The sequence below is a fragment of the Pyrgilauda ruficollis genome, unplaced genomic scaffold (genome assembly GCF_017590135.1).
Source record: "Pyrgilauda ruficollis isolate IOZ18807 unplaced genomic scaffold, ASM1759013v1 scaffold49, whole genome shotgun sequence".
Lineage (NCBI taxonomy): Eukaryota > Metazoa > Chordata > Aves > Passeriformes > Passeridae > Pyrgilauda > Pyrgilauda ruficollis.
The window spans coordinates 3,627,187-3,654,563 of NW_024526488.1; the positions used below are offsets into that span (position 1 = coordinate 3,627,187).

Sequence of the window (27,377 nt, forward strand, 5' to 3'; positions counted from 1 at the left end):
AGGAGGGAGGTGGGCGGTGAGAGAAGCAGTCGACGCACAAGATGGCCGCTGCCGGAGTGGCAGCGGGGCGGCGGCGGGCGATGGCGGCGCTGCCCCGGGGCCCGCGTGTACTACTGGAGGAGCAGCAGCAGGGCGCTGTGGCAGCCCCGGTGTGCCGGAGCTGAGGGGGCCGGTGGGCGCTGCAGGAAGCCCGGCCCGCGTGGTGAGTGCGCTGCCTCCGCCGCGGGGTGCGGGGAACAATAGGGCGGGAGAGCTCTGCCCGCCTTGCCGAGAAAGGAGGCGGAGGGGCGGGCGCTGGGACGAGATGGTCTCCAGAGGTGCTTTCTACTTCTAACAATTCCGTGACTTTGTGCCTCGCCGGGCCTCAGGCTCCTGCCGGGCTCGATTTCCGAACGCCTCGGGCAGGCGGGGAGGGACCGCGGTTCGCTGTGCCCGATGGGGGGGAGGCGGAGAGCGACTGGGTCCGGCTGGGGGTGGGGAGAGGCGGCATCGCCTCAGGCTGCGGCGGCCGAGGGACAGGCGGCTTTTGTGTGCCCCCTCTGCCTGTTGTTTTTTCCAGGGGCTCTGCCTGCCTCTCCTTGAGAAAATTCGTCCCTCTGTCGCGTTGAACAGCAGAGACGGAGGGAAATTAATGATAGAGCCCTACCCGTCCCCGGGACACCTCTCCGCCCTGGGTTGTGGCTCTTTTGTCTGTCGTGCCTGAGGGAAGAGCGAGGTGGCCGCGGCTGCCGCTGCATGGGGACAAACGATGGTGAAGCCGCACAGGATCTCCCTGACTTGCACTAGTTTTTCCACCCTGGCATTGTTTTGGCTGTTGGATTACACCCACAGAGTGGGTAGGGTTTCATGCCGGGGGTGCGGTGTTGGTGTAGCTGGGATTTAATTTGCTTTGATGGTTGGGAATGTCCTGGTGTCAGGTTTTGTCTTCAAAAGCCATTGTGAGGTCTGTCTTGTTTTAAAGCAGGGAACTGATGCAGGCTTTGGTTTTTTCCCCTAGGAACTGGGAATGTTTTGTTTACCTCTGCACGCCTTTTTGTCCAGAGTGTATATCTTATTTTTATACATTTTAGTCAAGTATGCGTGACAAATCATTTGTTCCTCCAGCAGAAGCTACGGTTTTCTGTGGATTTTTTGCCATATTGAAAATGGCTGAAGTGGGGGAAAAAATTAAAAATGTGCAAAAATAATTAAAAGGTTCAAAGTAACCTGGATTGCAGCCGAGCTGCTTTAATCATTGTAACTGGTGTAGCAATGCTGTCATTTAATGACTCTGCTGGAAGATAAATGCAGTATTTATACTCTATTCACGTTATTTGGTTATAGAATTGTGAGATAATACAGGAATACTCTAAGGCAGAAGTTAATGTATTCCTAAACTTGCATTTTCTTACTTCTTTCAGGCTTATGAGGATGTGGAGGTGGTTAATTTTGTCAGCTATAAATGTCTGTATTGCTGCGTTTGAAGTCAATGAAGCTAATGTGGGACTTCATGGCTGTATAAATAACCTGTGTTCAGGAGCAGTTGGCACATTATTGCCGGTTTCTAAGCTTCACCAGGAGCTCCATGGCTTTCTTCAGTGCATTGATACACAAGGTTGATAATGAAGTTATGGTTCCCACTAACATAAATAGAAGCAGACGTTATCAGGCACGTTTTCCTTTCCCAGTGATAGCTTGTGGCTTTGCCTTCCTGTCCTAGAAAAGGATCTGTCAAAGCAGACAGCTTGACAGGCTGCTTGGAGGGGAATTTAGAAAGGCAGGTACCATCAGAGCAGTCTGTTTTGACAACCAGAGACTTGAGTTTGTCAATCACTTATGAGCAGCAGGAACCTTCATTGACATAAGTGGGAAGTAACTTGTATGGTTTCTGGTGTTTTGTTGTTTGTTTTTGTGAGGTTTTTTTGGTCAGTTTTGTATCCAAACTAGCTTAGTTTAAAGCGAAATATTTTAGAAATTTCTGATGGGATTGTTGTGTACTGATAATTTAAAATCTAATGTTCCAGTGAACAGATGAACATATGAATCTGGAAATTGCAGACATTAATATCACACAGTTTAATTTAGGGGCATCTTGAGGCATGTATTATTATATAAAAGTGCTCATGCTCAAGCTGAAGAGAAATGAGCAGGAATGCTTTTGGAAACTTCTGACGTGTTGCCAATGATTCACCAGCAATCTGGGTGGAGCCATTATCAATCTTGTTGAATTAAGCTTCACAGAAGTTGAGATTCAGTGAGTATATATTAAAATAATGCTTTAATTACTTTGTATGGGGTTCAGAAGTCTTGGGTGGCACTGATGCTGGCTAGCTTTTGTAGTGATGACAAAAATGGACATCCCATTTAATTAGGGTCTCTGTCTCTTAACTAGTGCTGTAAAAGGTTGTTTCATGATACTTAGGAAATATGTAGTGATATGAAGGATAATTATCTTTTTTTTCTTTTTTTTTTTTTTATTCTGCACCAAGAATTACAGTTTACATGTTGGATACCCGGGGAAAAAAAAATGTTTCAGCTATTTGAAAGAACTTGTGGAGTCATAGCTTTCCAATGGTATGACATGTAAAGCTGAATTAGAAGGAAAGAACTCACCTGCATGTAGGTTCCCAAACTTCCCAGGAATCTCAGAACAGTGATGCAGAAGCCACTATAAGGTATCTTTTAAGCAGGTGACCTTTATAAAACTTTGTATTTTTTTGCAAAGCCTACTCATTGTTTAAAAATCCTCTCCCACCATGGATTCATGGAATCATTTTGCAGATGAAAGTCTGTGTGGGTTTGTGGTGGTTTTTCCCACACCCAGTAAATCAGGTTGTTTGCTGGAGCATCCCAAGTAACATTGGCTGGTGGGCCAGAAAAAACAAATCTCTGACTCAAAGTACAAGGCAGATAAAACATAGGGGAATTAGTAGTTTGAAGTTAATGTCTTGGACTGTACTAGGTAACAAATGGGAAACCATTATCATGCAGGAATAAAGATATAATATTCTGCTATTGTGAAAGATTATTATATAAACACACTGCACCAACTGAAATTTCAGTGTGACCTTCAAGATTCCATGGAGGCTCTGTTACAGTAATGAAGTCTAGGGACTCTGCTAGCTGAGAAAGAAAACCACAAATGTTTACTTATGTTATATTACTTTCCTTTCTGAGCACAGGTTCCACAGTGTGCCCAGAATTAGGTGCAGTTCCCATCACTGAGGCTGACCACTTGTTTTGCTGCAGAAGTATGTCTCTTGATAATTACTTTTTACATCAGTCTCATTTTCTTCATTACCAGTATGGTTAAAATTGAAATGGTATTAGATTTCCACAGGCTAACTGATTTCCTAATGAAGCTTTTTATTTGTGGAAATGGGTTAATGGGCAAGAAGGTGCAAAAGTCCTGATGGCTTATTATAAATAGATTTTTCTGATATAAAAATAATTTCTGGTTAGAGTGCTTGAGGAAACAGCTTTCCTTTTACTGCATGGTAGCATCATATTTGGTGCTATCAGCTGGAGAAGAAAGAGATTTTGGTGATAGAAATAGCAAGAATTCTAAATAATTTACTGTAAATGTGTGTTGTCAGGGGCAGTATCAGTTGTGCACTGCTCTGTGTTAGAAAGTGTAGAGGGGTGTTTCATGCAGGTATGATGGGTGTGCTGGCCTCACATTGAGATGACTTTCTAATGGAATGAGAAGGAAGGCAGCTGCAGGGGGTCTAAGGGAAACTTCCAGTGGATAGAGATGACTTCTCGTATGCATCAGGGCATATATGCATTTACGAAAGGGCCTGGGCATCCTGCGCAGGCTTTTACATGAAAACTTCTGCCCCACGTGCTAGGTTACCTTTTCTTCCCCAGGAAAAAAAAAAAAAAAGAGTATTTTATGAATCCTAAAAATTACATGGAGAATAAGATCTCTCTTTATCACTTGATTGTACAAAGTAGGTAAAGGCCTATGTAAGCTACAATGTAAGCTACCTTGTTAGAATGAAGACATTTGTAGGAATGTGGACAAAAATCTTTGTATGAGAGAGAGAGATGTGAGGAGGAGAGGGGAGACAAGAGGGTTGTTTTGACGCACAAAAGGATTATTTTTTTCTTTTTCTGCTACATAAAAATGGAAGATACGCAGTTAAACTGAAAAGTTGTGGAAGTGTTGCTGGAGGAGCAGATCTTTCACTTGCTTCACATAGATTGTGACAGAGTTGCCATGTAATTTGATACAAAGAACACAGAAGAGAGTGTTTGTGTCAGGGAACACTGTGGTGAGTCTGGAATTCAGTATTACAGAAGCGGGAGGATTTATTGACAGTTATGCCTTCCAGCCATGGTCACTAAAACCACCATAAGGACATGTTGTTCTTGCCTCTTGCTGAATAGACCCCTCTCACTACAGATTGCTTGCAAAACCACTTTTTGAAGTATTCATTTTCAATTACTGATTTTCTGGTGTTTGTGGTGTGCATATTATATTGATCTGAGACAGGACTATTTCAGGTACAAGAGAACTAAAGAATCAAAGTGTTTGGTGTAGCTGAAGTGTGCTAGGCTGGGAAAATGAGATCTCGCAGGTGGTTCCTTATTTCTTTTAGTTTGTTTTTTGTTTTAATGTGAAAAGTCTGGTTGGTCTCATCTCTCTATTGTTCCAGTTTAATAGGTGTTTTTAAAGTGTCTAATTAAATACTCTTTCAAAGCAGGCTGTTAATCTTAAATAAAAATCTGGACATTCCAAATGTAATTATTTTTCAGGATGCTTCCGTGTTTACTAGACCCTGTGAGGATAAGCTTTGAAAGTTGAGGTATGGTTGCTTTTAAACCTGTTGTTAACAAAATGCTGGTTGATTAGCTGATGGGAGCAGGAGTGTTTATAGCTTGGATCTAAAGGTCTTCTCAGCACTTTCTCCTGAACTCATTTTGAGCACTTACTTTAGTTCAGATAGTGAGCAAGTTGGAAGGGTTTTCAACTACAACTTTTAACTTCCTTGCTAGGAAGGAGATATCTACTAGAGTGGCAGGAATCTCACCTCTTTGCTGTGAATTGGAGGTTTTCAGAGACTTGCAACTAAATATTTTTGATAAATTGTGTCAGCCAGTGTTGGTCCCCAGCTCAAAATTAAGTGCTCTCTTTAGGGCAAAATGAGTAAGGTTCAGGAAAGGTATTACAAAGGGAATTAATTGAAATTCACGCCACGGAGGATGGTCTTAATTACCTGCTTGTTAATGGACCAAGTTCTGTGGAACGCTCCTGGTGTTTGGTAGCATTTAACTTTCTCTGTGCTTTGTTTTTAGAGTAAACGTTTCTCGTAATGACATGGCACTCTTCACTTTCTGTAGCAACTCTGTTTGAATTAGTAACTTCTCTGTGTCTTACTACAGTCACTGTGTAATATAAATGCCCTTGAAAAGTGACTGAAATAAAACTGTTACTGTTGACTTACTTTTCCTGTAAGTCATATTCTTTCATCTTGTTCTCCTTCCACCTCCATTCCTTTTGTTACCACTTCAGAATGGAAGTCCTTGAGGTGCTATTTGATGTTAGAACAACAAATGGAACTGTTAGGGCTTTATTATCCAGCCACTCACAGTACAGCAAGATAAAGTGTTTTGTCCTGTGTGGTTTGGTTTTTTTTTTCAATTCTGTGCTAAGATGCAAGAACTGAAGGAGAGACCTTGAAATTAATGGAAACCAAATTGTAAAGCAAATTGTAGAAAGTGAGTTTGATTAGCTTATGTGGCATTCCTCAGTTGTGGCATGTTGCATAAACATTATTTAATGACCATTAATGATTCTGGCAGTTATGCAGGCCTAATGATAATTAAATCTCACCTTTCTGGATATAAACTGTTCTCTGGGAGGCTTAGTAGAAAAAGTTCCCCTGCCTTTATAAGTGATCATTAGGCTAATGAAATCTTGAAAAATCTGCTTATGAATCCAGTGAAGCAATCATCTCTGTTTGTAGTGTGTCACAATTTAAAATTCCTATTTCATTGTACAAAAATCAAGCTTGGGTTTTGTGCCACAGATTGAGATGGTTTGAGGACATAGGAAATAACAACATGCTGTCCTGCTTTACAATCTGTGTATGGAAGGAAGAGCAGGAATTGTGAAGCAAATCTCAGCCCCAACCCTCTACAAATAAAAAATCTTCACAGCTATGTATGATGTTGCATATGTGTTTCTTGAGTTCTGCTGCAGCAATTGTTTGTTTAACATAGCATCTGGGAAGTTGGTTCTAGACATGTCTCAGGGGCTTCATACCAAATCACCAGTCCCCTAATGAACTAATTAATCACATTGGAAAGATCTTGATAAATAGCTGTTTATTATCATGCAGAAATTGTCACTAGCACCTGCATTGTTGTTAATTATTGTAAGGGTAGACAAAATCCAGAAAGTTTTGGAAGCTGGAAAATGGCGTGCTCTTATTTAGCAGCTCTGAAGGACAGTAATTCTTGGTCTTGCTTGCTTTGAAGGGATGTGGATTTTGGATCAAAAATAGATGAGAACAGGGCAAAGTCTCATAAATTAGTAAAGCAATTACAAGGAAATAACACTCTCTGATGTACCTTTCCAGACTTGAAATAACTTTTCTCTAAGGAGCCTTTATCTCTTTGCTTGCTAAAGTGCTCTGTTTTCTTTGTAGTACTTTTTTTTTTTCCTGGATGCATGTTGTCTTTACGTCTCCTGTTCTCTTTAATGATCTTTCATTCTTTGGTTTTCCCTATTTTTCTTCTATTTTTTTTTTTTCATTTAACTTTGTTCTGCTCTGAGCCACTCATCAATTCAGCCAGCTAATGCAGGTAAGAGAGATGGCTTATTGCCTCTTAGTTTCATTGCTTTATAGTTCAGAATTGCAGAATAGGTGGTTTGGATAATGGAGCAACCTTTGTTCTTAGAATTTACTGAGGACTGTTGAAACATCACTGCTTCCTCTGGAACTGATGAGAAGTTAGGGAGCATTGTGACTACCTTGTTGTTGTAAATTTGAAGGGAGACGTGGAGAAAGATAAAAATAAGTTAGGCTAAACTGGCCTGATGAGATGGACTGAGTTAGTTAAACCAAAGGCACTCAGGCTGTCCTTCCTGTTTTATGAGTCATTCTGCCATTTAATTGTGTTAGAAGGCCTCCTGTAGAATTAATTAAAAAGGAGACCTTATTAGTGCTGCAAAAACCTATAGTCAAATTGAATTTTAGTCTTCATTGTTTAAACCAGGATTTATGGATAGAAGGTTGACACTGTAACTTCTTTGTAAGTGAATCATAACAGTGGAAAGAAAATGTTATTCAGGGCAGTGAGAATTGCTTAAACTTTGGTTGTTTGGAGTAGACCAGACTATTTAAAATGTAACTGTTTGTTGCCAGCTATTGTCAGAATCTACTGAAGAGATGTGAGCCGGCAGGATTGTCTTCTGGACTTTCTAACCTGTGTGTGGATTGTTAATTTCCTGTACTTGTGTGCTGTAATAAATCATGCTAGCTGAATATACCTCATTCTTGCTACCTTTTAATGCTGCTTGTCCACTGTTTTGTAGTTTTTACAAAGCCATTTCTTGGTTTGAAGACATCTCACTTTGATTCCATCTGGTTTTGTCTCCTGAACATTTTATTCCATTTTAAGGATGCATTTGTGTTAAGAATCTTCAGGGACATGAATAATTTCAGTGCACAGAAAAGGTGCTCAAAGTAAGGGTTGGGTGTGTTTGGAAACCCTCTAAATCATCTCTTTTTTTAGAAGAGGTTCCCTGTTGATAACAGTATGAGAGTGGAGGTATGTGGAATAACCAAGTTCTAACTCGTGCCAAAATGCATTGGGAAACTGAGCTTTTCAGTTTTCCCTTCAGTGATGCTGCTTAGCATTTTAGTGGTGACCTGCCTGTAGGCATGAAAGTCCTGTTGGAGTGTAAGATACTTCTAATTTTTATTAAAATAATAAAGTGAAAGGCTGTGCACAAAGCTCTCAAACACCTTAACTGGGAAGCAAAAAGGCACAGCCCAGCTGGTTGCCAATCAAAATAAATTCCTTAAGTTACACTAAATTTACCCCATTTCTCTAATTATTACTAGACTTAAGACTTAATCTTCTCTCTGAGCAGTGTGATCTTTGCAGAATATATTCTTAGTGGGAGGAAACTTGGCAAAATTTTAATTTGTCCTTAATGCATGATGTTCTTTCTCATTTCTGTAGCATTTGCAAAAAGGAAAAAATAAAAATAGGACTAATAAGATGGTATCAACACTGGAAAGTAGCTTTAAGTATTTTTTTTTCTTTTAGCATTCATTCATTTACCAGGAGTATTGGAAATTCATCAGTCAAGGCAGAATAACCTAAGTGTCAACGTCTGCACTGTAGTTCATAGAAATGCAATATTTCCCTCCTGATTTTCTGTAAATCTGAGGATTTACATGACTTCAGCAGAGATCTGTAGTAAGCTTTTCTGGTCACTCCTTTCTCAGTGGAACTTTTCTGTCAAATGCTTCTAACAAAATAGCACTCAGGGGCGGGATAGGGATGTCTGTGGGTGTATTTCTGAAGAGAATTCTGTGCTCACAGCAGTTTTTGTGTGAGTTTTTAGATTGACTAGACCGGTTGAGAACAGAACAAGAGCTCTGTCAAATTAAAGCTTGGCCATGGTGTGGGTGATTTCAGGACATACCAGGAGGAAAGGCTCCCACAGAAATCCTTGGTGTTGGCATTTGAGGATGTGATGATGTGGCTGTCACATTAGGCACTTCAGGGGAGGGTAGGGGTGTGGAGTCAGGATTACTCACCAGGTATTAAAATAGTCACAGGTATATTTTAACTAAAATCTAATTTGAAAAAAAAAAAAAAAACCAACAAAACCCAACCTTCTACAGTGTCTTCCTGTGAGTAACACAGGTATTCATTCACCTGATAAGTAAAAATGTGGCTTGTCCTTCTCCAGGAGAGGACCAAAGGGAGAAAAAGCCCTTGCTTATTTCCCAGTTTATAGATAAGCCTTATCTAGTCCAGTATCTTAGTTTTCCTTGAGTGAAGTCTCAGTTTCTGTGGATAAAGTTCATTAGTGCAAGTTTACCCTTTGCTTTTAAAGAGTTAAGCTGGTTCAGCATGCCGTGGAGATCTCTGTACTTTTTAGTAACACAACTCTGGCAGTAGTTTGTGAGATTGTATCCCATGTATTTTTTTATTTTACATCCTTCTGGTTGCTGATACTGCAATAGTATAGTTGTAATATGTAGAGAGATGAATAGAGATGAATATATCTTTGAAGACTGGGAATGAGAAAAATTCTTTGTGGACTGCTCCATTTAGAATAAGTCTCATGCAAAGTAAGCAGTAAGTAAGAGGACTTTCTTTTAAAAGACAACATTGCCTGTTTGGAGGAGAACTTACTAGTCATGAGCAGCAAAATTCATCAAATTGGCACTGGATTTTTAATAGATTACTCCCAGGATTGTTGCATTTTGCCTTCTTGTTTGAATGATTTTCAAGTTAGCTAACTTTAAATTTCTCTAACTAGGGTTATAATACAGAATCTCTTCATAAGAGGATGTAGGATATTATTTTTCCCAGTTGAATTCAGGCTCCTGTGAAAAATAAATAAACAAACTTCTTATCCATTACTGGTAGGAAGATCATTGAGATGTTGGGGGTTGGGTTTTTTCTCTTACACATGACTATCTTATGTTGTTTGTGCTATTAAAAAAGAAATATAAGGCAACAGCTTTCATTTTTGTGGTTAAGCTTGAAATGTTTGTTACTGGTTTAAGAGTAGGTGTTTAATGGAAACACTGAGACTTGAGCCTTTTGTTACCACTCACTAAAACTGTGGGTAATTTTGTGATGGATTTGACATTGGCTAGAAGCCAGTACCCACAAAAAAAAACCACCCAAAAAAACTATTCACTTTTTCTCCTCTGCTATAGTTGAGCAGAAGAGGGGGGAAAGAGCAACTAAAAGGCTCATGGGGTGAGATAAGGATTAGGATAAAAAATTCTAAGGGCAAAACAGGCTCAAAAATTAAAAGGTATAAAGAAAAATTTATTAACGGAATTAAAAGAGGATAATGAGAACTAAAATAAACCTTTAGAACACCTTCACCCCCACAGCTCTTCTTTTCCCATCATTGACAGCACAAGGAGACAAAACATGAGGTTTATAGTCAGGTTGTCAGTTCTAAAAGTCTTTTCTGTAGTTTGTTTAGGGGAAGGAGTCTCTTCTGTTATGCTGAGGGTCCTTCCCATGGGAGACTGTTCTCTGTGAACTTTTCAAACGTGGTTCTGATTTTCACGAGTAGCAGTCCTGCCCAACGTGCTGCAGTATGAGTCCCTCCCATGGGCAAAGCAGTCTTCCCACAACTGTTTCTCGTGGGCCACTTAGTTTGTGGTGTGTAGTGTTTAAGGATGAGCTGTTCTAGTATAAAAGCAAGGGTCCTCTGTCTCTGGCAGCAAGAGTTCTCTCTGTCTCTCTTCAAGTTTCTCACTAGATTACAGCTTTTCAGCATCCACACGCTCTGGTGTGAGCAGCTTTTTTTTCCACGGATTGTGGGTGAATTCTGCATCTTCCTCATGCACTTCATGAACTACTGGGAAACAGTTTGTTGTGTTATAGTCCTCACCATAGCTTGCAGAAGAATCTCAGCTCGATGCCTGGAGCACCTCCTCCTCCACCTCCCTCCTTTCCACCGACATTAGTATCGCCATGTTGTTCTCCTTGCATGTCTTCACCTTTTCCTTTTTTATGACTTGGGAGAGAGTTGGTGTCCGTAGGTTCCTTTGTTCTCAAATTCTATCAGCTGTAAAGTTTTTATAGAGTTCTGCAGCGCTCAAAGGTTGATTCCATCCAGGGAGTGCACCGGGAATTGCTTGCCATGCCTCTCGCTGCTGGTCACATGGTCCCTGCTGGCTGGTACTGTGTCAGCTGTGCTGGCCATCGGCTCCACTCAGCACCTCTCCCATGTGGGGTGCCGAAAAAGAAAAGCTGCTGCTGCCGCTTCTGCCCTTCTGCTCTCAGCCTGGCTGGCTAAAAGCAGCTAAGCAAGTTAAGTTCATTGTGAGCCACACCAAAATGGCAGCGGTCGTGTGGCGCTGCACCGATTTTGACCACGCGGTCCTGGCTGCGCGGCTGCTCCCTTCGCTGGCCCCAGCCATGTGGACTCAGCTGTGTGGCTGCTCCTGCTGCCAGGATGGTCCCCCCAGCAGCATGGCCCCAGTGGCCACACAGGGAAGGGGCCTGGTGGCCCCCCTCACCACCCCTCAGAGAGGCAAAAGAAAGAGGAATTGAGTTCCCTTTTTTCTTTTTAAATATCTCATCACAGAGGCGTTGCTAACTTCCTAATTGGGCCAGCCAATATGTCCATCATCAGAGCCTTTAGGAATTGGCTCTGCTGGGCATAGTAGAAATTTCGAGGAGCTTCTATTTCAGAAGCAACCTCTGTGGCTTCCTCCACCCCCACTAAAAGCCAGGTTGTGTTACACTAACACAACTTCTAATGATGTTGTCAAGCTGTAAAGAAAATACTCTATTTTTATAAATCTAGAAGTTGAGACTGACACGAAGGCTGCAAAATATTTAAGGATGGGATTTTTTTCATGTAATTGAAGGTTGCCTGAAAAGTCTAATTCAAAAGGAGTACCTTGCCCCAGGCTGTTTTTGGCCTCTGGAACTGCTTTTTTTAGCAGTGCTACAAATTGAATCACCGGCTGCCAGTATCATTTAAAGCAAGTGAGGCTCAATTACATTCTGAGTCAGACGTACCTGAATTAACCTGCTTTTCAGCAACAGTTGTGTGACCTCTCCTGCTGCTACTTAAAGACTTTAAGCCCTGTGTGAATGGTAATTTAACACTGCCTAAAAGTCTTGAGCAGGCTTGTCAGTGCTGAATATTGTTTGGATTTTTACATCAAATCTGTTAGAATTGTGAAGAAAATCTTGTATAGTGTGTTGACTAGCTAATTTTTTATTTATGCAATTGTTAACAAGAGAGTTGAAATTCTCCAGGCTCAGTGCCATTTCTGCCACAGCTGCCTCTTGACCTTGGATGACTCCAGAGCTGTAGTGTAGATTAGGCTGTGTTATTAGAACACAATTGCAGTCTGTCATGAAAACAGGTAGAATAAGATAACGAACATACGTTTCACAGATGAGTAATATTTCTGCTATTATTGCAAGTGAACCTATTACAGGACTCAACAAAGAAGTATATCTGGTTTTGATTTGGCCCTGTAAGCTATTTTTGTATCAACTATTGTAGCATTTACAATTGCTTCCTTATTTGCAGTTAGTTTCTAGGGGTGGTAAGCTGATGTGAGTTTGGACTGCTAGAGCATTCTCTGAACAGTACTTTGCTCGGTGCTGTTACTGCAGTGAGCTGAAAGGATGCCTTTGACTGTATTTGCATAACTTGCACCATTAAGCATTGCTTAAATCTAGCATTGTTTTTGAAACTAGATAATTTTGTTGTGGATTTAATATAATGTAACAATTCCGCAAATTATTGCTCATATTCCTTATTCCATTTCACCTACTCTCATCATTCCAAGCTGTGAGTGTAGTCATCCTTACTGTTAGGATTGCTGAATAGCATTTAGGTAGCTAGTTACAATTTAATCAGTACTTTCAAGACAGCTTCCATTAATGGAGAAATGCATTAAGAGTCTGTGTTGCCCTGGTTGTGCCCAAATAAGCTGCTTGTGAAACTACACCTAAGAACTTGACAAGTCTACTGATGCTAAAAGTGTCTGCCTTGAAGTTCCTTCTTCTGTGCTTCCCACATTTTTTCCCTTGTTACCAGAACTTCTTAACCATTTAACAGATCTGGAACATCTTTTGTAACCTTTTAGAAGCGAATGTAAGAAGGAAGAGAATTTGATTTGGATAGGCTTAGGTCCTTAGCAGAAGTGAAGCATGAGCATGGAGAGTACTTTCTGTGAAGTAGCTTAAACTTGCCCTGCTCTAAGCCTGTGTCTGAAAATGCACTGGAAACGCCAAATAGATGAAGTTTCAGTATCTGTCTTCCTTAGTTGTAGAATGCAAATATGAGTCTGAATGCTTGGATCCACATAATGCTAAGGTGGTTAGCTCATATTAGTTTTTTGGAGAGATGACATTCTGTTGCTGCTGTGCTAAATCTCATTTGAAGTATCATGCTTGTAGGTAGTGGCTGTGATTTGCTCTTTGTTTACAGTTGGGTATTTTCAGAGAATCAGAATGGATCAGGTTGGAAGACACCACAGTGGGTGATCAGGTCCCACCTCTCTGCTCAAGCAGGGTCATTCCAGAGCACATGGCACAGGATTGTGTCCTGACAGGTCTGGAATACCTCCAAGTGAGAGACTGCACAGCCTCTCTGGTCTCCGTTCCAGTGCTTGCTCACTGCACAGGAAAGAAGTTCTTCCTTGGGCATCCATTTCTGCCCATGGTCTCTTGTCCCATTGCTGGGCCCAGGGAGCAGAGCCTGGTCCTTGCTCTGAGCCCTCCCTGCAGACAGGGACCAAGGGGATGAGGGCCCCTCTCAGCTGGGTCTGCTCTTGAGGCTGAACAGCCACAGGTCCCTCGAGAGAGCTGCTCCACGCTCTTCCTCATCTCCTCAGCCTCTCCTGGACTTGCTGCAGGAGCTCCAGGTCTCTCCTGTCCTGAGTAGCCCAGACCTGGATGCAGCATTCCCGATGTGTCTCACTAGGGCTGAGCAGAGGGGTAGGATCAGCCCTGGAAGAGCTGGCAATGCTCTTCCTAATGCATCCCAGAATACCTTTGGCCTTCTTGGCCACAGGGGCACTTGTTTAATTAATGTTTAACAATTCTCTTAGCAGCTAGACTTGACTGGTCTGGGAGAGAAATGAGGACAACCTGGATTATCTTCTCTTAGCAACTCCTCAAGCTGCCTTCCTCAACTTTTTGGTAAAACTGCTGTGTTGTAGTGGGCACAAAAGTGTTTTGCTGTACATGTTGTTTGTAAATGAGCATCTTTTCTCTGAAGCTGATGGTGCCATACCCTTTCATCTTAATGCAGAAACGATATCACATGCTTGACTGAACAGCATGAAGTAGAGGATCTGATTTATTGAAGCTGATATAGTTCAATAATTCTGTATCAAAATCTTTGAGAGAACAGTGTAATGGATACAAATACAATAAGGCTCAGAGGGTGAAAAAAAAATTCTTTGTCACTGTGAACTCTCACTATGATAAAATATATGTGCCACGAAAATGAGGTGCTCCATTGCTTTTTGAAATAACATTGCAGTAGTCTAAAGGTAGCTTTGTATGAAACATAGAAATAAAAACCCCTTATTGTGATGATGATGTTTAAAATGAACTCATACATTAAACAGGCAGGCAAGCAAGCAACTACATTGGTAGTTTTGTTAAGAAATTCATTAGTTTTCACTGCTGCTGACTTTCTGCTTTTATTAAAAGATTTTTTTTATGTTTAGATGCAGTCTTCCAAAATAAATTGCTTTGAAGGTAAATAGAATAACTGAAGCTTTATTAGAGAGTAGTTGTGTAAACAGCAGTTATTATATGTTATTAACGTGAAGCTATTTGACATCTATATTTAAAATGAGGGTAGCATCTACAGTTACAAGAAAAGCCATCTCCCAATCAGAGAAATGAGAAGCAAGAAGAAAACACTATAAAGAAGTCCTGAGACTTAAGTTATCAGGTGGACACTGAAAATGTTTTCTGAATACCTATGGAGTTCTTCATAAAATGGGATTCTGCATTTCCATTTTACACTTTCAACAACAATGCAATAGAAGCCTTTTATTGCCTATGCTGGGCAGTAGCATTTCTATTTACTTAACACTGCTCTTACAGTATATTTCAGCATCTCCTTACTACTGCACCTGGAATTTTTGTCATATAAGGTTTGGTTTTTTTAAGTCTGTCAGTCAGTTTGAAAAAAAAAATAAATAGAGTGACAAGTATAATGCCAACACTTGGTTGGGGAAGTGGGAAGAAGGTGGGGAGGAAGTTCAGACTATTGCTCGATTCTTGCCTTGTAAGTTTATCAAATAAAAAAATTTCAGTAATATTTTCACAGTACACTACAAAAAAAGAAACATTTCTGGATTATTTTTTTCCTTTTGGAGACAGTATTCTTACATAAGTTTGCTGGGGAGCCAGGGGTGGGGGATAATAATTAAAGGTTGTATTATAAGTTAGAGGGCTTTTTTGAACAGATTTTGACCAATATCTCCAGCCAGACTATAAGTCTGCCTTCTGTCTCATTGTTTGACTTTGCAGTTGTAATGTTATTGTAGCTGGAGTGTCACTGACATCAAAGCAGAACTAGAGCTGCTGAATTAAGTGGGGAGAAAAGCTGTTTCTGAGTGGGTGGCGAGCAGCACTTTATACCTTTTTGTTAGATTGGTTTTTTCAATGCTTTCTTTTTCATTGAGTTGTGCTGGGTCTTCTCAATGATTCATGACTAAGGAAGGATAAAGGCATTGCAGTGACACCAAGATAACCCTCTCCTTTCCTCAACTTTTCATTTCCATCTACCAGATGCCTGTAGTAAGTAGTAGTTGTCAGGTAACTGTAGATTATTCCTGCATGGAAAAGAATGATACTGGTCTCAGTGATCCAGAGCACTACTCACTTCAATTGCTTTCCCCTCCTCAAGTCTACTACTTGGGATTAGACAAGCTGTTTGTGTGGCTGATTTGTTGCCTTTAGTTAAAATGAGGTCTTGGTTGTGTAATTGCTGTCCACCCACATTTCTGCCTACCTGTGTTTATTAATAAAAATCTATGTTTAAAACTTCAGCTTGGACAGCTATGCAGCTGGTCCAGCTGGAATATCTTAGGAAGGAATGAGAAAGAAAGAGTAGTGGCTTCTCTAGCTGACACTGAGAGGTGATATCTGTCTGCACCCTTGAATCCAAAGACTTCTAAAAGCTTGTCTTTATCTTTGCCATGGCTTTTTTCAAACATGTGTTTTCTCTGGGAAGAGCAAACTATTAGCTTGCCTCCTTGGCAGCAGGGTGGAGAGCTCTCGAGGATTTGACCCATTGAACTCAAGTCCCTGTCCTGAAAACTGCTGTGGATTTTTGAAGTGCCTTCTGCCTTTCTTCTATTAATCTGTTTGGGGTTTTTTTTTTATTTTTTAAATACTGGTTTAATCATTGTGTTACTGTTAGAGTTTTCATTGACAAACGCAAGAACTTGTAATTTGAAGTGAAAGGAATATGTTGTAGAGCTGTTGTCTGCTATTAACTCCCTAGACTTTATCACCTACTGGTACAAAAAATTTTCTAGATGGTAGATCATAAAACCGTTTTGCTATTTAGAGATATGTATATATATATAATTTCCTCTTTTAAATAAGTTGTAAGGGATGTATAATATCAACCAGCTGGTTCTGTATATCTTCCCTGAAAATTTATTATTTTATTCACATGCAGGTTTTATATTTTGGAGGGATTGAGCAAGAACATTTAAATTTTGTCTACACGTGTTGTCTTTTAATGTTCATGACCCTAATGGTGGTTGGGTGAGAATAGGGGTCAAGAAAACGATATATCAGGTTTCATTCCATGTTTTTCCTGTTAAACACCATATAAATAACTTCATTCACCAGTTTTTTTTGTGTAGGAAGACATGAGGTCTTGCCTCACAGGATGTTGGGAAGCTTAAATCATTGTAAATTGCTTTCAGAACTTATTGGGGAGGTCCTATGGTAGAGTTGTGATGTTGATGGTTTGGTTTTCTTGTTTTCTTTGTGTTGTTACTAGGCAGGAAGCTTCAAATAAGAAATAACATCTTGTCCTTAACTGACCCCATTTTCCTAAAGTACTGAACTGACTCGACCAAGTAAGAGATTTTTGCCTGAAATTATATAAATTTCTCCCCTTGTTTTCAGTCAAAAATTACGGAGGAGAAAAGAAAGTAGATCTTGAATCTGATTAGGTGAGCTTCGGTTACTTTGGGACATAGTTTTGATGATGTTCATGATTTTATCTTTGCTTCTTTTTTTGAGAGCTTTATTACCCTAAAGCCAGCTAACGCTTTGAAGGAAGGGCTGGAATCCGCATTACGTCGAGACTTTGCAGGTTGTGGTGTTGGGTGGGGATTTCTTCGCTGCGGCTCCGTGCTGTGGGCAGCGTTCGGTGGTGCTGGGTGTGTGCTGGCAGCACGCATGCGTGGAGCAGGAATGAGGAAGTCGGGCCCTTGCTGCCAGCGGAGTTTACTGGGGACTTGGAGAGAGCAAACAGGAAGGGGAAAAAAACCCCGAATCGGTCGCATATACATATACTCTTCTGGCCTTATGGTATGTGTTGTTCATGGAGCTTGCCAGGCAGAGGTAAGAAGCTTTTTTCTTCTACCTTCTCTTCTTTGGTCAGGTATGGACTTCCCCTCTCTTTAAAATTTTTCAGAGGTTTTTCTGTGGAACTGGATGTGGAAAACATAGCTAGTGTGATTTACCCTTTTCTGTGAACCGTGAAGTTGGCAGTACAGGGTGCTTGTAAGAAAAATACATTACTTTTAGCTGGTCAGGGTTTCCCACAGGTTGTCAGGTTACTTTTTCCCTAAAATGATATTCAGGACTTTTTAAAGTATTTCCTTAGGGAGAAGAAGAAAGCTACTTAAGTGTCCTCAGAAATATTGTTTCTTACAATGAGCCCACCGGAGTAGAAAACAAAAAGGTTCTGTGAAACACTGGCAAAAATTTGTCTGTTTGGCACTAGACAAGAATGGAGGCGGTTCAGCTGCTGGCTAGACTTGTACTATGGGTATCTGGTAATCCTTATGAGTTAGGAATTGTTTTACTGTTGTCTATTAATTTAACTCAGGCTGTTGATTTATTTTTAATTTCCAAGTGTCAGAGGTTTTGAAGTAGTTAATGTACCAGACAACCAGTCTCACAGAAGAGAGAAGTGGTTACTTTTTCTTAGAAAAGTTACTTTTTCTCAGAAAAGTGTAAGTTATTATCAAGGAGTAAGAGTCTTTAAAAGAATTAATGAAATGGTGTTTTCTCTATTAGAATAAATAATGATTACTCAAGAGTTGTATCTGCATGAGCAGTTCAGTTGGCAAGCCTGAGTTTGTTTTGGCTCTGAGGAGCTGCTGTAGTGTTAAGCTTAGCACTAAATAGGCTTTACTTGTGTTCACTGGTAACTGCGACAGGAAGCTCCGCTTGGTTTAGCCAAGAGTAATACTCAGCAAAAATGAAACAGCTTCAGCTTAACCGAATTCTGGTCAAGGTGATGATGCTGTTTGGGTAATGAAATGCTGTGGGAATGCATAAAACTCAGGAGGGAGTAATGCTCTCAAGAGCTGTATCTACTGAATTGGCAGGAGCTGAGCCAAGGGTGCCCCTTTAGGTATGCTGAGTCATCTGCTTAAACTGTGACATGACTTAGTGTGGACTGCTGCTGGGAGAGAGCACTGCCAACTGGTAGTGATGAAACAACATGTGATGTGTCCGTGCAAGAGCGTGCTGGGTCCAAATAACATGTTTGTGAGAGAATTTGGGGTGTGCTTGGAACCTGCACCGAAGGACTCCCTCAGAGTGCACTTAATTCAAACTGAAAGCAGAGGAGTTTTCCTGTGTGTCATTGTGTGTGAAACTTGATGCCAGTGCATGTTGGTACAGACTGTTCTGCGTTTCACAAGCGTCTTTTTGTCAAGAGCTGAATCTGCAGAGAACATGTGGAAGACTCTGGTCGCCACAGACACAACACAGCTCGGACATGAGGCTACGTCAGCCTCTGCATTGTAGTCCAGCAGAGTAAGGATGCAGTGGTTGTTCCAGTGGTTTATGGAATAATCGTGTCTTTCTCTGAAGCACTGGCAGGGTCCCAGAGGAGACAGGTCACCGATCTGATTACAGTGTGACATTTCCAGTCTGCTTTGAAGGATGGAATTTCAAGGATTTTTTTGGGGGCTGGGAGGCCCAGAAGAGAGGAGAAATTTTTCCAGGTGGTTCTAGATGTGGGTAAAAGCTTATGCAGGGGTAAACAGGAGGATGACACTTGCATACAGGTACTTTATATTTTCAAACTCAGAAATAACAAATTCAGTCAGTCTCTGGTTTCAGTGTAGGATTCAAGCTCTGCCTTGGGGCATCTTCATTCTTAATTACACCTTTTTGTCTTCCAATTTATGGGAGATAAAAAGATGTAATTTTTTAGTTTTAGTTTTAACTTTTTAGTTTTTTGCTTTCTTTGATTGTGTCATGTCTATTTTCTTTAATCATGCACCAAGAAGTGTGTATGAATATACATTTTACAGTGTTGGAAGCTATTGAGTGTGAAAGACTTAGTGAATTGAGTGTGGGTTGAAAATGTAATATTATGGGGAAGTGGGCTATTTAAATAGTTATGTCTATTGTAATTTTTTGCATTCTTTATTATTTGCTTACCTCTGGTGTAATGCTGAAGATAAACATTTTTTAAAAAGCATTGTACTATAAAAGTGAATATACTTTTCCTACTGTACATGTTCAAAGCGTTCTCTTTCTGTAGTGGTGATGATTCCAATAGCAGACAGTGGTAGTGAAACTGTCTTCTTTCCACTGTTTTATTGCCATTTGTAATGTCTCCCGTTCAAAGTAGCTCTTTGAAGTTAGGACTGGTTTTTTCCAGTTACTTCTAAGGGCATAGTGAGTCACAAACCTTGATACAAGGCACAGGTATCTTCAGCAGCTTCGCATGTCTAAGTCTTTGTGCCTGGAAGAGATTTACAGTGTATCTCAGTGCTTGGCTCCGCTCCCTTGGGCAAAGGTTGATCTGGGGGTAAAACAGGACCACGTTTGTGGCAAGCTGTGGCACCAGCAGTACTTGGTTGGTGCATGTGGCTTGTGAATGCTCAGTCCCTGTGATGCCATTCCTGTCTTGTGTGGGATCAGAGGGATTTCCACAGGTTTGTGCTGATCTGCTGTGGAGGTTCTTTAGAAGCACAGGGCTCATTGTTCAACAGCTATTCTTTTCTGTGGGGAAAAGGTTGGCTGCATCACATCACTGAGCCATCTGCAGCAGCTAGATTGCTGAAATAGGTGACTTTCTGAGGTTTCTCACAGCTGTATGTTCTATTGTCAGTGGCCTTCTTTTGGCATTTAGGCACCAGGACACAAGCTCAGACACTGTAGAGTCTCTCTGCTTATGTATGAGCTTTGCTTCCCTTGTTCCCCAGCCTTTGGAGACCTGTCTTGACAGGGGATCATGGATGCCACTAATTAGTTCCTTCATCTCCAGACTCCCCAAACTTCTCTTTCAACTCTTGAATTTGTAAATAAATATGACCTGTTTCATTATGCCAGAGTTACAGGTAACAACAACACGGCTCTGTTTATTGTTTTTTTTTTAAATTAGTTAACTAACGTTCAAGTTGCATTCAACTCCTTCCTTCCAGTTCACAGCTTGGGATAGTGGCATCTCCATGTTCACATCTGCTTTCTAGACTTGATGGTACAGCTTCATGTTAGCTTCTGGTTTTAAGTCTCCTCAGTTAGTAGAAAACTTCTTTTCCTGAATGCTTGGCTAATAATTTGTTTTAAATAGACTGCTCAGTTTGTTTCTGAATTGCAGAGGAGTCTGGGAAATTTTTGCTAGATACTCTAATAGCAGTGTGGTCAAAAGGAAGAACTATGATTCAGCTCTTAAATTTTGATTCCCAAAGGATATTTCATAGTACAGCCATACATACAGCAGATTTACCAAGCTGTGTACTGCTCTTTGTAGAAGGATTTCTATGGAGTTTCTGGGTGATTTCTGTTGCGGATTTGGTTTAGAAAGGATAGTTCTGGCTTGAATGCTTGTTACCAAAGTTTAGTCAGTATATAAGAGGGCAGGTAGCCGGGGAAGGCTTGGAAGTAAATTTGCTGAATGGTTTCGGATATCATCTCTCAGTGTAGTAACTTAAAAGTATAGAAGATTTCATTTGGGTTATGGTGATACATTAATAAGTAATAAGAATTATTTGAGCCTATGCTGACAAGATGGAAGAAAATGGCTGAGTTGCCATTAAAGAGGTATTTTGAAAGGGGGAGCCCTGAACAACCTTGACATCTTGTTGTGCAATGCTGGTGGCAGCGTGAACCACATGTGGTGCCTCTTCCTTGTGCCACTCTGCCTGGGTAATACTGACTTTTTTTGTTGATGCCTTATTGGCTGGAAACCAGAGGCGTTGTATATTGTCTTTTGAAGAGAGAAATAGTTATTTTTTCCCTAGAATCATAAAGCATCCTGAGTTGGAAGTGACTCAAAGGGATCATCATAGTACAACTCCTTTTCATTAGCTTTAGAGCTAAGGTTAGGTGTTTGATGAAACTCAGCTAAAAGCCTAACTAGTAACACTTCATTGTTTTTAAATGTTTTGAAATGTCTTGACTCTGAATTGCACGTGTCCTGATATAAAATTTCTCTCTTTGCCTTTAGAATTTGCGTTTTAATTGTAAGCATTTTTTAAGCTTAAGATCTGATAAAACATTGCTGTTTTGCTTATGGAAGAACTTCCTGTCAGAACAGACACTAGCAAGTGTGCAGTCCTTGGTTGGAAACTGAAGGCAGTAGTGTGTGGAAAAGGGAAACTAATATATATGGGTGGTGGGGTGGCGTTTTTGTTGTCATTTTGCTCCTTGATTTAGAAAAATTGTTTATGAATCAGTTACTTGCACTTTTTTTTTTCAAATTCCACTGGTGAAAGTAAGCCAGACGTCATAAATTATTTTATTACCAATTTTTTTTATAATGATTTTTTTCATATCACGTGATCCATCTATTCTTATACATTTCTCTCCTATGAGTTCTGCTTTTTTTCTGTCCCAAAGCGATGTCTTATCTTCCATTCCCTTATAATGAGAACATTTGATCTTCTTAGTATTTTGATTTGAAAGTACCAAATAATAAATACTTCCCAGCTTTTCTTCTATTGTAGTTTCAGTGTGGTCTCTCAACAGAGTAAAGATTTTGCTTTCTCTATCAATATAATCTCTAGGCAGGCAGTGAATGGTATAAATTGGGGTTACAAAAGGAACAGTTAAGGAACAGTTGTCAGTCATCCAGTCATAAATGACTACTCAAAGTGGTGGTCCAGTTTTTGAAGGATGGAGGTGCTTGGATGGCAGACAGAAGGCAAGTTAACAGTGCTGAATTCCAGCAGCAGTGCATGCAGATACCCAGGGTAACTGAGGTGTGTCCATGTGGTGCCACAGAGCTCAGTACATGTGAGTTTGTGTGAAGGTGCTGGAGTAGCAGCCCACAGTATCACGGGGTGAGGTGTGAGAGCTGCATTGCACAGTGTCTGACTGACCCTGAGCCATTCATCCTGTCCCCCTCGAGGCTTCGGCAGTCACTGTGTGCCAATCCAGAGCCCACTGGACTCTAAAGAAAGGTTGCTTGTGATAGAGGCTTTGGATGAAGCCTTGTCTAAGCAAAATTATTTAAATATTTAATTATTTTGTACAGTAGATATTGTACAAAAGTGGATTAGTGGAATTGTCTTTTTTATTCACATTTTATTGATGTCAATTTGCTCATTTATAAAGAGAGAACATAAAAATGAAAATGCTAATTAGTCTTACAACGTCAATGTGATAGTTATCTTCCATGATTTATTTTAAACTGTGTAACCACAGAAATGGTTTACACTGGCTTTTCCAGAGCCAGAGACTAGCTGGAATTAAAGCAAGTCGTGACTCAGTCCTGAGTTAATTCAGCTACACCTCGAGGAGTGGTACTTCCCTAGCACAAAGGAGCTCACGTGCCTGTTCTAGCACAGAATGCTAACTCTGTGTTTCTGTTTTCTTCTAGGTTATGTTTCACACTATGTGCAGACTGTCTGTACTTACGGAAGATATTTAAAACCAAACAGACTTTTTTGCAAAATTTTGATTCCAGTGGAATCTGTGCTTTAGGTTTTTGTCTTGTCAATTAACTCCTGAAGCAATGCCTGTACAAGCTCCACAATGGACGGATTTTCTCTCCTGCCCGATTTGCACACAGACTTTCGACGAAACGATCCGGAAGCCCATCAGCTTGGGCTGTGGCCACACTGTCTGCAAGATGTGCCTCAACAAGCTCCACCGTAAGGCATGTCCCTTTGACCAGACCACTATCAACACAGACATTGAACTCCTTCCTGTGAACTCAGCCTTGCTGCAACTTGTGGGTGCTCAGGTATCCCTGCTTTTTTTTTTTTTAATCTGTTTCAGTATTTTCCTTCTTTTGGGAGGACAAGTCAGGAATAATAAAGAGTATGATATTGTCTTAATGATGTGAAGAGAAGGCATCTACCTCTTGTAGATGTCTGCAAGAAATAGTAAAGGTGCCTGGATCAACAGTTTAAATCTTTATTCTGCTGCTGACCATGACTTTTGTTACACCTAATTCCGTGGGCTGTCACCAGAACAGGTTTGGTGTGTTTCCTTCTTTCTTCCTCAGCTCCTACGTAGCATGCTCTGCCAAAAGGATGAGCTTGATCAGTGAACTTATTTTGTGGGAAGACATTTTTCTGTGGTAGGCTATGTACTTTACTATATTCACCCTGTGAAACCTGTGTTTGATTGTCCCTAAAGCAGGAGGGGTGTGTAAAGGATGTGGGACAGATCTCTGGTAGCAGCCTTTATACAGCCTTATTTGAAACCATGGGAATACAACTTTCTGAGATGACATTTTACTCTAAATCCATATTGGTGATGGGGGGAAGCCTGTTTGAGACTCCCTTTTTTGCTGGAATGGGTACTGGTGAGGTCAGTTGACGTAGTGATACGATGGGGATGAGTGGCATTGGGACTGACAACAGCCTCAACAAAGGGCAGGGATGTGTGGAAAGCAGGATCACCCTGTCCAGTTGCAGCACAGACTAAGCTGGCAAAAGCTTATTGATGTTAGGTCTCAGGTAGCTCCCTGTGACCCACACCTTCCAAGGCTTCTGGACAGGATTGTGGTCTTAGGAGGGGAGGGATAATCCTGTCTAACTTACGGGTGAAGAATGAAAATGTCAATGGGATCAGTCCCCATAAAGGGGTTACTGCTTTATTTTGTACTGCTCCAATGTCTGGGATAAGTGAAATTAAACACAGCAGAAACTTCATGAGATTTGTAGTTTGGGAAAAAAGAAAGAATTGTGGAAGAGCTGTAAAAGGTGTGGAAGAAAGAGAGATGCTCTTATGTTGCTTTTTATTAGGTACTGTGACTTACAGGTCCAGGTGTGCTTTTGCCGCTTCTTAGTTTATCAAGTAATATGGCTAATTTGTTCTTTTTCTTTCATGGTGTATGGCATAGAGATTATTTCAGAAGCTCAAAATCAAATGGTGTTTCTGGCTGTGCTAAGTGACTCATCCTGCTCTGCAGGAGGGAGCAGTGAGATTGTGCACTTCCATTTCTGTGATACGCTGCCATCTTTGAAGAGCTTCCAAGCAATATGAAATCTATGGCTGATGTCATTAAAAAAAGTTACATTTCTCTTTCTCTCTTCAAGTTTCTTGAATATTTCCAGTTGGATCTGAATGTGCACATTTGTGGTAAATGTCTTCCCCTGGTATTTTTTGGTTGTTTTGTGTGCACTTGTTAAGCTTTATGAGAAGCTGTACGATAGCTTCAATTTGACCTCTGACAGAATTTAAATTTTTATAAAAACAAGATTCTGTGGAAGGGGATGCAAATCCTCTCTGCTCTGTATAGGTAACTGAGAATTTTTTTCTGGTTTTACTAGTTAGCCAGCCAGAGTTACCCACATTTTATCCATGTGTGTGAGGTATGAAGAAAGGTTTTATAGTCTAGTGTTGTCTTGAGAGCACTCTGGACATTAGGTTCTGACTTTGCACTAATGACATCATTTTGTGCTCCCTTTTTATCTGAAAATTTTGTGTGATGAAGATTCATAGGACCTTGTTTCATCAAGACCTTAAAGCTGAAAATGCCACCAAAAGATACATTATTCCCACCCCTGTTCTTTGCCACTCATTTCTGATTGTTCGCTACTCCCAGCAGTCTGTTACCTGTAACACTAACCATGGATCCTAGCTGGGTATTTGTTGCTGACAAACTTTCCCCTTAGGAGACATTTGAACCACCTTCCCTGACAGTTCCTGATTTCAAATGAACACATGAATGAAATCAGTGTTCAGTATAACTTGCTCTCCTTTTTCTTCCCTTTCCCATCCTGGCAGCTGTTGCAGTGTTTACCAGACACTGGACTACTAGGAAATGAATACAACTACTTTCCTTTGAAGGACAGGGAAACGATTGCCATTTTGAAAAATCTTTTTACAGAAAAAGGCTTATTTGAGGATAAATTTTTTAAAATAATGTATTTTAGAGAAACTAGTGATTTTGAACTGTCCCACTAAAGGAGTGCACTCTTCTGCTATTTCAGCAAAAATAGTCTGTGAGCAGCAATCCAGCTTTCAAAGCATGAGTAGTGTCAGCTTCAGTTGAAACCACTTCCATTTGTTTTTCTACTTCTGGGTTTAGTTTCAGGAGCATGTATGTGTCATTAGTGTCCCTTAATCTCCAAAAAAACCTCTGTACACCTTAACCTGAGTCCACAGAGACCTATAATATTTTATTTGTAAATGCTAAAATCCAAAAAACCAGGTTTCATTTTGGAAGGAAATACAGTAAAACCCAACTAAAGCTTTTATCTGTGAGGGGGAAGAACAGTTTGTTCTTTTCCCTTTGGAGTGACTTCTGAGGAATTCACACATTTATACTTGTTAACTGCTTTTTTGCTGGAGGTGGAGGAGGAGAGCAGGCAGTTTAAAGAAACAAATCTATTCTGCTGTGACTGGCAGCAGGGACAGGATTCCAGGGCAAGTCACTTTGGCTTTTGCACAAGTACAGCGAGTGAAATAAGCAGGATTGTACATCTGAGGAAAACATACTGGGTTTGTCACACAGCCACCCAGGAAAGCAGTAACATATCTCTGATGGTGTCATTCTCTCTCTGGATAGATTTGTCACTCTTAACTCAACTAAAAGAATTGATTTCTTACTTGAATTAGACTCCTTCTCAGTTTTCCCTCTCCCCACCCCTTTCTAAATGAAACCCATTGCCCAGGTTTTATAGCCACCCTTCATGTGAAAATTAGCTGTTGCAGATTCAGATTTTCTACCTGCTCCCCTGTAGTATGGTTCACATCAACACTGGTTACAGGGGCTGTTCTGGAAGGCAGTGGTTACAGAATAGAGCAGAATCACAGAATGGCTTGGGTTGGGAGGGCCCTTAGGAGCTATCTCATTCCAGCCCTGTGTTGTGGGCAGGGACACCTTCCACTAGACCAGCTTGCTCCAAGCCCTATCTAGCCTGGCCTTGGACACTTGCAGGGATGGGATATCCTATCCACAGCCTCTCTGGTTAGGTAGTTCACACCATGTCTAGATAATTTTTGCTGCATAAAATGAGGGGAGCAGAGGGATCATAAGGGGACAATGAGAATTATTATTCCTCTGAAAGCTGTACATAGCTGAGTACCTAAGCAGGAGCTATGAGGGAAGGGAGACAGAATGGTCTTGGACACAAATTAGCAAGGTATTCATAGCATACCTTGATTCTTAGACTTCCTGGGTAAAGGAGTCACTTAAGTTTGTTTCTGTGAGAATAAAGTTTTGAATTGTAGCTATTCAAGCATCCACATACTACTCACTATATGTAACTATTTTAAGCAGTCACCTGGCTAGTGTTTTGAAGGTACCTAATCATGACTCTTTCATCTAAGCTCTTCCCTCATGTTTCTTTTAACCACGAAACAGCAGCATGCACATTCCAAACAGGTGATGTAGAGTGGCAGAAATGCCGAAATGCCTGTGGTGCTATAATTTTGGAATAATCTCCTTCTGGACATTATAAACACAATTCTAGATACTGGAATTGTACATGATGAGAGACTGGGTGATCTTAACTTACAACCCTTTCAAAAGGGGAAGGTTGAAAGTGCAGAGCTGTTAGAGGCACGTGTGATAATTTTTTATTTTAACTTCTGATGAAATAATGTGCCACAAAAGAGGAATTATCTGTGAAAAAGTTGTCTTTAATGTAAACTTTTGAGGAACTAAAGACAATAGGCTTTGGGTTTTGTTTGGTTTCTCTTGCCAGGAAACAAATCATTCATTTGCAGGGAGGGGGAGGGAATTATTGCTAGAAACAGTTTTCAAACCATACAAAAAGGAGTTTGGTCTGTTTAACATGTTCTCATTCTGTGCAATTAGATGTCTAATGGTAATTACTGACAACTCAAGCTGACTTTCTTCATCAAATTACACTTAAATCACCAATTCAAAATCACTGCCTGGTATGAGATGATGCTTTAGCATTCTTTTCCAGTCCCCTTCCTTATGCTGTCATAACCTGTCTCTTCCCACAGCCACAAGCCATGCTGATGGGTAACATTCCACTGTCAGGATACTTGCAGTCATTGCCAAAGCAGATACATGCAAAACCATCACAGATTTAAAGCAA

General features: G+C 40.6%; 1 protein-coding gene across 13 annotated transcripts in view; it reads left to right on the forward strand.

Annotated features, from left to right (window-relative positions):
• Window positions 1-8: 8 nt before the first annotated feature.
• RC3H1 (ring finger and CCCH-type domains 1) overlaps window positions 9-27,377 on the forward strand; it is a 61,098-nt gene continuing 33,729 nt past the window's right edge. For 8 of the 13 annotated variants that reach the window (XM_041479537.1, XM_041479541.1, XM_041479546.1 and 5 more), the window contains exons 1-2: window positions 10-202; window positions 22,730-23,095. In XM_041479537.1, the coding sequence (XP_041335471.1) occupies window positions 22,865-23,095 (231 nt within the window). In that variant the 5' untranslated portion in view covers window positions 10-202; window positions 22,730-22,864. Of the gene's footprint in view, window positions 203-17,127; window positions 17,281-18,674; window positions 18,963-22,729; window positions 23,096-27,377 lie in introns of those variants that run through there. The other 5 variants (XM_041479543.1, XM_041479547.1, XM_041479538.1 and 2 more) reach the window with 5 other exon arrangements.